The sequence below is a fragment of the Leptidea sinapis genome, chromosome 30 (assembly GCF_905404315.1).
Source record: "Leptidea sinapis chromosome 30, ilLepSina1.1, whole genome shotgun sequence".
Taxonomy (NCBI): domain Eukaryota; kingdom Metazoa; phylum Arthropoda; class Insecta; order Lepidoptera; family Pieridae; genus Leptidea; species Leptidea sinapis.
In genome coordinates, this window is record NC_066294.1 from 6,933,818 (window position 1) to 6,946,387 (window position 12,570).

At 37.2% G+C, this 12,570-nt stretch overlaps 1 protein-coding gene across 1 annotated transcript in view; it reads right to left on the reverse strand.

Moving 5' to 3' along the window:
- The window catches only part of LOC126973849 (DNA-directed RNA polymerase, mitochondrial), a 40,741-nt gene that overhangs the window by 24,765 nt on the left and 3,406 nt on the right, over positions 1–12,570 (reverse strand). Inside the window, exons 4-12 of the mRNA XM_050821189.1 lie at positions 12,375–12,512; positions 11,638–11,812; positions 10,512–10,628; positions 8,357–8,518; positions 6,765–7,094; positions 4,562–4,702; positions 3,568–3,686; positions 2,421–2,595; positions 1,226–1,344 (exon numbers count right to left, since the gene is read on the reverse strand). Of these exons, the coding sequence (XP_050677146.1) occupies positions 1,226–1,344; positions 2,421–2,595; positions 3,568–3,686; positions 4,562–4,702; positions 6,765–7,094; positions 8,357–8,518; positions 10,512–10,628; positions 11,638–11,812; positions 12,375–12,512 (1,476 nt within the window). The remainder of the gene's footprint in view (positions 1–1,225; positions 1,345–2,420; positions 2,596–3,567; positions 3,687–4,561; positions 4,703–6,764; positions 7,095–8,356; positions 8,519–10,511; positions 10,629–11,637; positions 11,813–12,374; positions 12,513–12,570) is intronic.

Here is a 12,570-nt window from a genome sequence, read left to right on the forward strand (position 1 = left end):
GTGTAATTCAGATCGCACAGCACTACTAACCTACATTTTTATTTACCTAGAAGTTGGTCCCTTTCTATCGCGTGACTCTTACCTCTTCTGATGAAATTAGGGTTGACTTCTTTACCTAAAAGTGTACCTACCTAGTATAAGGTCATCTTATAAAAATATCTGAGGTTTTTCTATAAGATAAATAGGTATGTAATCGTAATTTAAAATCAATATTCTTTCGCTGTCAAACCTACATTAGCTGCAGGAAATAAATAGGTAACTATTGAATGGTAAGCTAATATATAAAATTCTCGTGTCATGGTGTTAAACTTTGAACTCCTCCGAAACGGCTTGACCGATTCTCATGAAATTTTGAGTGCATATTGAGTAGGTCTGAGAATCGGGCAACATCTATTTTTAATCCCCCTAAATGTTAAGGGTGGTCTCCACACGAATTTTTTTGACACATTTTTAAATTTGTTAGATTATGAGTCAGCATTAAAAAATACAAAAAACTTCAAATTTTCACCCATCTACGATCAACAGTTAATTTTGTATCGCGATTTTAATATCGGCAATACAACGTTTGCTGGGTCAGCTAGTTTCATTATAATAATAATCACTTTAAATTAGCTTGTTTCAGTGTCTTTAGGAAGCTTAAACAAATTAAATTTCAATCGCAAAGACCTTTAATATGCATTGCTTTATTTATGAAATATCGGTCGGGACTGTGAAGTAGGTTAAAAAAAAGCGCGCGTGCGTCACTGCTCGTTCGTGAGTCCCTACTGACTGGCCTACTCTGTAGAGGCCGCCGCACGTACTATTTCGATACCTACGGTGGAGTGAGACAGGCCTGGTTTAAGCGACAGGGGAAGATTGTTACCAGTGGGAGGTTCCTTTGCACAGGATGCCGGCTAGATTACGGGTACCACAACGGCGCCTATTTCTGCCGTGAAGCAGTAATGTGTAAGCATTACTGTGTTTCGGTCCGAAGGGCGCCGTAGCTAGTGAAATTACTGGGCAAATGAGACTGAACATCTTATGTCTCAAGGTGACGAGCGCAATTGTAGTGCCGCTCAGAATTTTTGAGTTTTTCAAGAATCCTGAGCGGCACTGCATTGTGATGGGCAGGGCGTATCAATTAGCATCAGCTGAACGTCCTGCTCGTCTCGTCCCTTATTATCATAAAAAAAAAGTAAGATCATAAGAGTTACATAAAATAAATGTAATTTACTAAAATACGTACACCTTAGCCTTCGGCTTGAACATGTTAACGTCGATCTTGACATCGTTGATGATGATGTTGTACAAGAATTTCCCGATATTCTGACGCATCTCCATAGACCAAGGCATCTCCTCTACATCCTAAAACAATATCAACAAGTGAAAAAGGCATAAAATTCATTTATTTTCTCAAATTTGGTTCCTTTCGAGTGCTTTTTTATGTCGGAACCAAATGGCGCGCGAAAAGAGAAGAAATAATGTAAGAAACACTTCCAATGTAGACTTAGAATTAACTAGCATATAGGCGACCTGATAGCTCGATAATTCGTGACCGATTTTGTGTGCGTTAGTGGTTTATGGACATAATGCCGAAATAGTATTTGTCACACTTGTCGTCTTTATTAATACGGCTTTACTCACGTTTTATCGGTGTGGGTACCGACTGGGCTTCGGACCATTCGGAGGTCCTTCATCGGGGTGAGTGTGGTGGGTTCGCGATAACGTCCCACCTCTTACTGCGGACTTGGGCTCTTAGTGCGCGGCTGGACATGGCGGGGGGCGAATGGTCCGAAACTAGTCGGTACCCACACCGATGAAACGTGAGTAAAGCCGTATAAATAAAGAAGAAGAAACTCACGAAAGTTTTAGTCATAGATGTCATTCTGAAGTTCAATGCCATTTATTGCCTCTGAGGTGGTATTTGTAGCGGGCTTTTGGTAAAATTCACTGACAGTGTCCCCTTCTTTTTTGGAATGTCTAGTTTTGGGTTTTAATCTAGAGATATATAATTGGATCCCAGGTGTTAGATAGTTTTAAACCGTCTTCTCTATTGAAATTTGGGTGTATTTTTTTTATGGAAATGGAGGACAAACGAGGGTACAGGTCACCTGGTGTTAAGTGATCACGGCCACCTACAGTGTCTAGCAACACCAGAAGCATCACAGGAGCGTTGGCGGCCACTAAGGAACGTGTTCGCGGTTGTTTTTAAGGTACCCAAGTCGTTTCGTCCCGCAAACACCGCACAAGGAATTTCATTCCACAGCTTTGTAGTACGTGGAAGAAAGCGCCTTGAAAACCGCACTGTGGAGGACCGCCACACATCCAAATGGTGGGGATGATATCCTAACTTGCGGTGTGTCGTGCGAAAGTGGAATTTGGCTTTATTCGGTATTTAAATAACAAGTGTTCTATTTAAATTAAAATTATCATAGTCTCACCAAACTAGCGCCCTCTCTATTCTGGTGCAGCAACAACTGCCACGTTTGCCTGCTGTTGTAGGGGCGTGGCGTGCCGTCCAACGAACTCCTCGTCAAATACCACTCGCAGTACTTCCCGTATATCTGCTCGATCTTCTGCAGGACTCCGTTCTTTTTGTACTGGTCTATTTTGTACCTGAATTTCAACAATAATAGTGAATAATAATAAAATTTGTATGAAACTGTCGTAATTGTATGCATTACAAAACTATTAAACACTATGTAAGATTGTAATTGAAATTATTTGTGAAACGATGAAAATGTAAATCTTAATTTAAAAGGGTGGCAATGAGTTTCTTGCCACTTCTTCTCATTAGCTCAACTCTTTACCACGTAGCAGCATAATCAATAAGTTTTTTTTTTACATTTATAGGTAAGTGTCATTTCCGTGACCTACATGAATGAAGTGATTTTGATTTGATTTGATTAATCCACTCTCGTGTGAACCTCCACCCTAATTAACTATTATCTTCTATCAGAATACCGTAAACTTCAAATTATAAACTTCGATAGCGAAAGCTTACTTTAAAACGCAATACCGATATTTAGAGCTAGAATAATGTTACAACAATTCTTCTCTAAGAAAACCCATTCATTATAAAACCCAAGGCAATTTAATTTGTTTTTGAACTATAAAAAGACACGTGCACGGTTCGGTGACTGTTTCGCTGCCATTCTTTTATAAGAATACTAGTTGACCCAGCAAACGTTGTATTGCCGATATTAAAATCGCGATACCCAACTGTTGATGAGTGAAAATTTGAAGTTGTATGTATTTTTAATGCTGACTCATAGTCAAACAAATTCAAAAAAAAAAATTACATTTAGGGGGATGAAAAATAGATGTCCGATTCTCAGACCTACCGACCTCAGACCGACCAATATGCACTCAAAATTTCATGAGAATCGGTCAAGCCGTTTCGGAGGAGTTGGATTAACACCATGACACGAGAATTTTATATATGAGATAGCCCACTGTTTTTTTTGCGCCCGTTATTCTCAGGTCTGCCGGCACACTATTTTGAATGACTGGTAGTTTTTGACGTTCAATAAGTGATTTTAAATACTATTTTGAATAAAAATATTTGAATTAGTGTAATTTGCTCACCTGTTGTAAACTTGAGAGCCGAGATCCCTCTGCAACAGCTTGAGTGTTGGGCTGTACGACTCGCTGCCATCCACCAGTTTGTTGATCTCACCCATCATCAGGTTCACAAACTCGTCTATCTGTCAATAAATGTAAAATAATAAAATTTGTGAGCTTTTATGAAACCGCAATGCAAGTGAAACTTTTTTTCACAAAGTAACTAATATCTCCATAGAAAAACAAAGAAATTTATATAAGTCCCGACGGACGCTGTTCTGTCAATAGAATAATTAATATGGTGTGAGTATTCGTTTTGGAACCATAACCATAAAAGTGAAGTTGTAGATACGATCATAATAATGTCAAACAATGTATTTTTTTTTTTTTATAAAATCACGGGACGTATTTGATACGCCCTGCTCATTACAATGCAGTGCCGCACAGGATTCTTGAAAAACACAAAAATTCTGAGCGGCAATACAATAGCGCTCGTCACTTCGAGACATAAGATGTTAAGTCTCATTTGCCCAGTAATTTCACTAGCTACGGCGCCATTCAGACCGAAACAAAATAATGCTTACACATTACTGCTTCACGGCAGAAATAGGCGCCGTAAATATGAATTTAACTAAACGAAAGCTAAAATGTCTAATCGCGAACTTCGTATTGATCTTCGGATCCGAAACACTCTCGTAATAGGAAAAAGTACGATCTATCAACCGAAACTCGTATTTCGATTTTGGTAATAGGGCTCCAGAGGCTAGTGCAACAGTAAAAGTAAATGGTTATAATTTGATCCAATCCAAAACACTTGTAAAATAGTTTGGAAGTGAGACTTGATTGCACAAAATAATTCGGTACTGTCATTATCTTACATATTCTTCTTCGTCGGATTACTCTTGACAGAGCAGTCGTGGTCACGTCGAACGACGAACGATTCTACGCCAGTTATCCCTGACTGTTGCTTCTCTGGCACATAGCATACATATAGCAGATGGGAAAACAGTGTACTAACCTGTAGCACCTTGAGATACGGGTAAAGAGTGATGGCAGAATGTGAGGCGTTGCTTCTAGACTTTAGGGTACTCAGGTTCCTAACGAAAGCGTCACGAATCACCTCACGCCACTCCTTTTCCGCTACGCTCAGCTTTTCCCGCTAAAACCATATCCAGATATTTAAACTGCTGCTTTTTTTTTCTTTTTATAAAAAAAAATATGTATGGGTCATATGATAATTAGTGATCACCGCAAATTTTTTTTGTATTTGGTTGATTTTCGTGACAGGTTTCGTCTAATTTCACTGCTTGTGGTGGCGACGTGGGACGGGTCGTTCCTTCCCTTAAATATGGTCGAGGGAGGCGATGGCTGGCCCATGCAAAGATTTATCCTTATCAGCAACAAAGTCCAATGTCCTAATAATACAGGATGTAATTTTGTTTGGAAAATTATTCGGGTTGATTTCCGTCAAAATTTCAAGAAATTTTAAAAACGAAATATGCAGTTATTATTTTCTTATAAACTAAGGGCATGGCTCCTTCCACGACTTTTCTCTAATACTCGTAGCTCCCGACTTGGCCATCACCGCCCATCTCAAAAAACCACCCTGTATATATCAAGTCGATATATCGAGTTAGTAAGTCTTTCGTGGGGCGTTTTATATACTTTTACAACAAGATCCCAGATAATGTTCAAAACAAATGTATTACGAAATTCAAAAGAATTGTTAAAAAACGTTTGTGAAGTAAAAGTTACTATAACATAAATGACTTCCTGAATGATACCACTGATTGGCAATAGAGCTACCGCACACAGGCTATTAAATAATAAATTTAATTTGTACGATTTTACATTGTATACACAAATAAAATTTGAAAAACAAAATTTAATGAACGATGCGGGATTCGAACCCACGACCTCCGGCGTTCCGTGCCGGTGCTCTAACCAAATGACCTAACCGTTCGAGTACCACCTCGTTATAAAATTCAGTTTACTTTGTTCAACTCTCAGGTTGTGGCTTCATCTCGGTTAGCTCAGTTTTATTGTGTATTAATCCTAGAAGTGAGGGTTATCACTTTAAAAACATAACATATTGAAACCATATTTTTATAAAAAAAGAAAGAAAGACTGGTTATAAATATACTAAGACCTTAGATAATTTGTACGCCTACATAGAGCCTCTTGCTGCTAGACAACCGACGAAAACAGACCAGGTTTATTACTTTAGTGTGCGTCACAAGCTACGTCTTACACTCGCGATTTGTCACTTTGTGTTAGTGTGCGTGAATTGTTCAAAATAGAGGTAAACAGCTGCCACAGTATATCTAGACGTATAAATGATCTAACAGTGTAACATTTCACAGACCAAATGAAGAACCTAGTGGGGATGTAGATATATTATGAGCTAACGAACTTTGTATATTATATGAATACTAGCCGTTCCCGCCCCCTTCGGTGGGCGAATTTTAAAAGGAAGTAAATTATTAATTAATTTTATTCAACTTATTACAAATACAATAAATTAAACCCACCTAGGAAAAATTCCGCATCGAATGGTGGTAGTTTCATCTCGATACGATCAGTGGTTTAGGCGTGAAAGAGCCTCAAACAAAGACCATATTCATTATACATATATATATAAGATACTATCTATCTATATATGTCTTTATGAGTTATTTCAAGTTATAACTGAGCCTGTTGTTGATTCTCTGGTAATAAAGACGAAATTATTTATTCATCGCAGATATAAATAAGTGCCACATAATCTAAAAGGGAATATTTTATCCTGTAAATAAACTTTTAAAGTTACAACTGAAGATCTTGTAGGCGCCTCAAATAAATCCCTACAAATATTATAAATGTGAATGTCAGTTTGTTTGTTACGCTTTTACGTCAGATGTACTTATCCAATTTTAATAAAATTTGGTACAGCGATAGACTAGAGCTTGGGAACGGACATAGGCTACATTTAATCCCCGAAAAATTCATGTTTCCCGCAGGATTGGTGAAAAATTGAAAAGATGAGCTATAATTTTACCAATAGTAGGTTTAGTTTGGCATAGCAATCTTCCTCGAAATAAGATTAATATTATAATATGTTGGGAACGGAAGCGAAAACAGGAACCGGAAGTGGAATAGGAAATGATCAATTCCAAACTTGCTTATTATCTTAAAACCCTTTATCTACGCGGACGAAGTCACAGGCATTAGCTAGTACTTACATAAATCTTAACAGTAGTAGAGCTGTTCTCTTCAACAGCAATATTCCTCACATCCATTTCACCTTTCAATTCCAACTCAAGCTGTTCTTTCCCCAGAGTCTTCATTTCATCCAGTGTTAACAGGCCACTCGCTGGAGAGGTCGCCAGACCCATTCTGTTCTCAATATTATCCAGTTTGAGTTTCTCTAGCAATGGACAGTTGTAATCCAACGGAGGCGGCTCGTAGTGTGGTGTGAAGTTCTCTTCAATTCGCCTCACAGCTTTCAGCACAACTTCGCGCTGGTCGAAAAGAAACTTTGTTTTTGCTAAAAGATCGTTCAGCTGTATTCCCTGAAACATTTTATACGTTTGTCATCAATAGACCAAAGAGGATGCCTCTAATTATAGTTACGTACATATAGTTAAAGTTATATTAAAAATTTTAATTTAGTTTTTAGTTAGTTAGTATGAAATGTGCAGTGAGATTTGATATAAGTCTGAAATAGTAATTAAAATATGGCGACGAAGTACAATCCGGCTATGATTGAAAGCGAACAGTTGCTTAAAACGTAGTGGATTTCGGCTATCTCCGATTTTTCAAGATTATAGCTGTCATCTGTGATAGAAAGATTGACAGATCAATCTTTCTATCACTGCACGTTTCAAATAAACGACAGAGTCGCTTTTTTCTTAGAGAGTTTTGCTAGGCTGCAACGGACAAACATAGCTTGATTGTAAGTTATCATTGATAACAATGGTACCACAGATTGGGAATGCAGCGACCGCCCTCAGGCTAATAAATAATAAATGTTATTGTACGATGTTAAATTGTAACCATATTTTTATTTAAAAAAAAAGAAGAGTTTGTTGCGCCCGTTTTTCCCACGTCTGAGGCATACTTTTTCGAATGGGTGGTAGTTTTTGACTTTCGATAAGTGATATAATATCTTTTGGTGAAGAATATTTGAATTTAAATTTACACCCTAAACATTAAAGTAAGGGGCTGAAGGAGATTAACAAATGAATGCCCAAATCCACGACGTAGATACTGAAAAACGTTCCAATCCACAAACATCACATTTTAAGGAATTCGTGTTTAAAGTTTAATAAATATTAGTGTATTCCATACATGTGGGTTGGGCTACTAAGTGATTTGAAGAGTGGCTGTCATTGTGTGACATTTTTTGTCAGTCCGTTAATATGAATCACGTGACCAGTTTTGTGTTCATTACTCAATTTCGACATGATTGTTGTTTGGAACGTTTTTCTGGAATTACGTCCAATTATGAATGCGGAAAAATAGCTTATGTTCCCCGCGGAGATTAGACAAAATATAACTCAACAACAATAACAATTACATAAGTATATTTATAAATTATATTATTCAATCTGGTGAATATCATGACAAAACCTTCATTGTTCAAGATTTATTCATTTTAATTATGACATTTTTATTGAGAAAATTTCATTCTTTCTTTCATTCATTCTCGCCATATTTCTCAATTTTCGGGATTATATTCCAGTAGTTATTTCTTTTTCTTAGTTGGGTAAATTATTTTAGTTTGAAGTCTGCAGGCTTAGATAATTTAAGAAGTAAAATATCATATTATTACCTTGTCCATCATTTGCTTATGATAAATATTTAACACAGCCTCCTTTTCGATCAGATCGCTTCTCTCAACACATTCAAACACAGCTGCGTACGTTTGTGCGTCCATAGTTATACCATCTTCACTCATATACGAGAGTAATTCTCTTACGCTGTCCAACTTTCCCTGAAATATGGTATTATTAAAAATCAATAAGTAGAAAGTACCTCTATGTACTTAGTTAGACTCCCCCGGTTTTTATGACAATAAGGGACCAGACGAGCAGGACGGCTGGTGGGAAGGAAGGCTTCAGCTGGTGGTAATTTATACACCCTGCACATTACAATAGGGTAGCTCAGGATTCTTGCAAAACCCATAAACTCTAAATGACACTACAATTGCGCTCGTCACCTTGAGACTTAAGATGGTAAGTCTCATTTGCGCAGTAATTTCACTAGCTACGGCGCCCTTCAGACTGCAACACAATAATGCTTACACATTACTGCTTCTTGGCAGAAATAGGCACCGTTGTGGTACCCATAATCAAACCGGCATCCTGTGCAAAATACCCTCCAACTGCGGTATCAGATAAACATAAATATTAGATAAGGGGGGCCAAAGATCAAAACCATTTCATTAATCAAAATTTTGTCTTCGACATGCCGATGTAAGTGTGAAATCGTGCAGAATCATCAAGAAGGCGAGGAAAGAAATAGTGATATTCACCTTCTTGATAGTGTGTCCTTACTACAAACTTTCACACACAAACAAATCTTTCGCCTTTATAATATGAGTGATTATGGATTAAAAACGTAAAAACCTCCGACTAAGCAGATCTTGATCAGAAAATAGGGACCCTCTTTTTCGTCTGGGTTTAAAAAAATACCTAACTGCTACTCCACTTATGTCACTGTCCAAACCGGGTTCTAAATTCAAAATATGCAGCTTAAACTGAAAAAAGTGTTTACATTGCTGCCTCTTGACCAATAATATTTTAATCAACTGGAGTAAACGCAGAAATGTATAGAAAATTTATTATGGTGTCATTTGTGGCATGTGCCATATTTCGGCTTTGAATTTAGTATGACGTGCATTGTCTATAAGTATAGAACGTCATTGTTACTATGTGAGCAAGCCAATTCTTCTTATTGTTTTTCTCTATCATAATTCGTTCTTTTTCTGCACACAACAAAGAAATAATGACCAAATCCTCGTCACTATCGCTCATTTTGTAATGTTGCTGGCACTAGAACTGATATATGACGTAAGCTGTCTCTAACTGCAGTTGTAATGCGATAGGTACCGTCAAGCGACGTGAAGCGACCCGCCGCGCATCGCCGCTCTAATGGGGTATGCCCTTAATGGTTAAACACTACTGTTTGACAGCAGGAAGAGACGACGCGGACGGCGTGGTGTTGATATAACCGGGTGTCCCAAAGTTATGGGACATGAAGGGAAAGTACCTTAAATATCGAAGATAGGCTATTTTACTGAAAGAATGGTGTAAGGGAAATGGCCGGCCATCTAATCGGTCCATTCGTACCAATCCAAGTAGGAAAACATTCATTTTACGTTGTTCCTTTTTTTTTTAAATACTATTTTACTTAAGAATAGTTATTAGTTTTTGGCTATTCTTTCGATTGGCATCATAAAAGTAGGGGTGTTTTTTTTTTACATTTCAGTCGGTTCGGTTCCCAGACGAGGCAAGTAATTTTTAGAAAACCTTTGAATGCAGAATTACTAACTTTTAAAAATAACATAAAGTCTTCTTTCAGTAAAATAGCCTATTTTTGATATTTAAGGTACTTTAATTTCATGTCCCATAACTTTGCGACACCTGTATATATGTCGGAGAACACGCTCGGAAACTAACGAACGCGAGCCGACGTCAACCGAGTCGATCTCGGACATGGCCGTAGGAACGGGCGGGCAGTCTAATACTTGAGCTCGTGGCGAGCGGACGTGTCTGTCCGCTCCACAAAATTATTTTGAATTTCATTTTATTATTATCTGATTTGTAAACTATTCATAATTGTTGATTTGTTTGTGCGTAAAGTCCTATTATCCAGCCTGAGCGATAAGTCACTCACCGATAGTGGTAAAACAAGTAAATTGGATGTCTTAAGCCAAGCTAATCGTTGATGACGACACTTATATTAACACGAATCAAAATACTTACTACTGAAGCATATCCATGTAGAAGTGTATTGTATATTTTAACATCTCTCACACAAGGGTGTTCCAAATGTCTCGCATTAGCACATCGTTGTCTGTAATGTTTTAATACTTTGTGCCCCTTGAAATATAAATACATTTTATATAATTCTATCTCCAATATTTAATATAATATGTTTTTATTGTATACAAAGAGCATCAACCATATGATTATAGACGCCTTCTAAAGGCTTTCCACATGATAAACACAGATAGTCTAAGATCCCGTTACAAAACTACCTTCACCGAGCTGGTTATTGGATGAAACATTTTTGTTATAAAATTTTATATGTCAATTATATATATATATATATATATATATATATGCATATTTCAGTCTAGGATACGATTAATCATAAATTTTTTTTTTAAATATATCTTTGGTTTGTTTAATAGACAAATTCTATACCAATCGAAAGTATGCAGTCCATAGTGTATGCAAAAGTTAGGTTGCCTTGGTAATTGATGGTAATTGATATGCCCTAACCATTACAATGCAGTGCCACTCAGGATTCTTGAAAAACCCAAAAATTCTGAGCGGCTCTACAATTGCGCTCGTCACCTTGAGACATAAGATATTAAGTCGAAAGCTTGTTGAAGGTCGGTTTATATCGGGACCTATACAAGATCTTATGTACCTAAATCCAGTAGCAATCGTTTATAGTCCTGGTATTCATAGCAGCAGACAAAGGCTACATATGGACTTCATAATACGAGATAATTAACATGCATTATTATTATATAATGCATATTTTCTTGCTCAGGTTACAACATATTATGTCAAATATATAATTTGTTGTTTTTTAAACTGATAACCCTCCCTTCTGGGATGAATCATACAAATTTAATTTGAAAACAAAATTTATGAACGATGCGGGACTCGAACATTCCGGGCGAGCGCTCTTCCACTGAACCAACCGTTCTAGTGACGTATCGTTGATAAATCTTGTATATGCTGTTCAACTCTAGCCTGCACAAAACGCGAGAGTTCGCGGGTTTGAGTCCCGCATCTCTCATAAATTTTGTTTTCAAATTTAATATATTCATATGTAAAGCCATTCATAATAAAATATTAATTATACTTATTATACCTCTGAAGCCATATTGAGAGAGCACAATAGTTGTAAATGTGCTGTGAGAGTCCTCTGAAGTGCTTCTTCTTTCCCTTGTCGCTCTAATTCGTGCATATCTTGCTTCATATTCACCTCTTGTGCAGCTCTACGCTTTTCAAGACGTTTTTTACGTTTTTGTTTCAATTCAGCTTGTCTACAAGATTAAAGTTAATTTTTTTAAGTTTTTAAAAAGGCAAGGAAAACAGACACTGAGTACTGACACCGCGGAAAGGTCGGCATTGTTAAGAGTAAAGTTTAAAAAAAAGGTGCCCACAAGTTCGTTCGGAAGAAATTTCGCACGGGCGATTTGCTGCTTTAAGAATCTGGAGTTTTTATAAAATATGCATATATAATAAATTTTATATATAATGGATTCATGTGTAAATTTGATTGCTGAAACTGAGGTGGCAGTGGGCACGGCACATAGTTTGATGGACAGATGGTCGGTGGGGCAGAAAAGTCCACGAATGGCGACCACATACCAGCTGACCCAGTGTTGGTAGGCCCCCACTAGATGGACCGACGATCTAGTCAATATCGCAGGAATAAGTTGGATGAAGGAAGCACAGGACCAATCATCATGGAGATCTTTGGGGTATGCCTTTGTCCAGCAGTGGATGTCTTGCGACTGATGATGATGAAGTCATATTATGTCATAATATTGTTTTAATAGGTGTAATTCTTAGTAGGTGTAATTCACCATGAGAGTCACTTACGCTTTTTTTAATTTCAGGCCCTTTATATGCTTAAAAGTATCGTCAGGTTCATAATCATCTCTATGTTCTACTATATCATTGTGTAATGCTACATCGTCACAAATATCTTCTAATGACGGGTGTGGATTTCCTTGCAGCCTAGAAATAAACAAGTTAATTTATATTTACATAAAATGGAGATTGAATAATATAATAG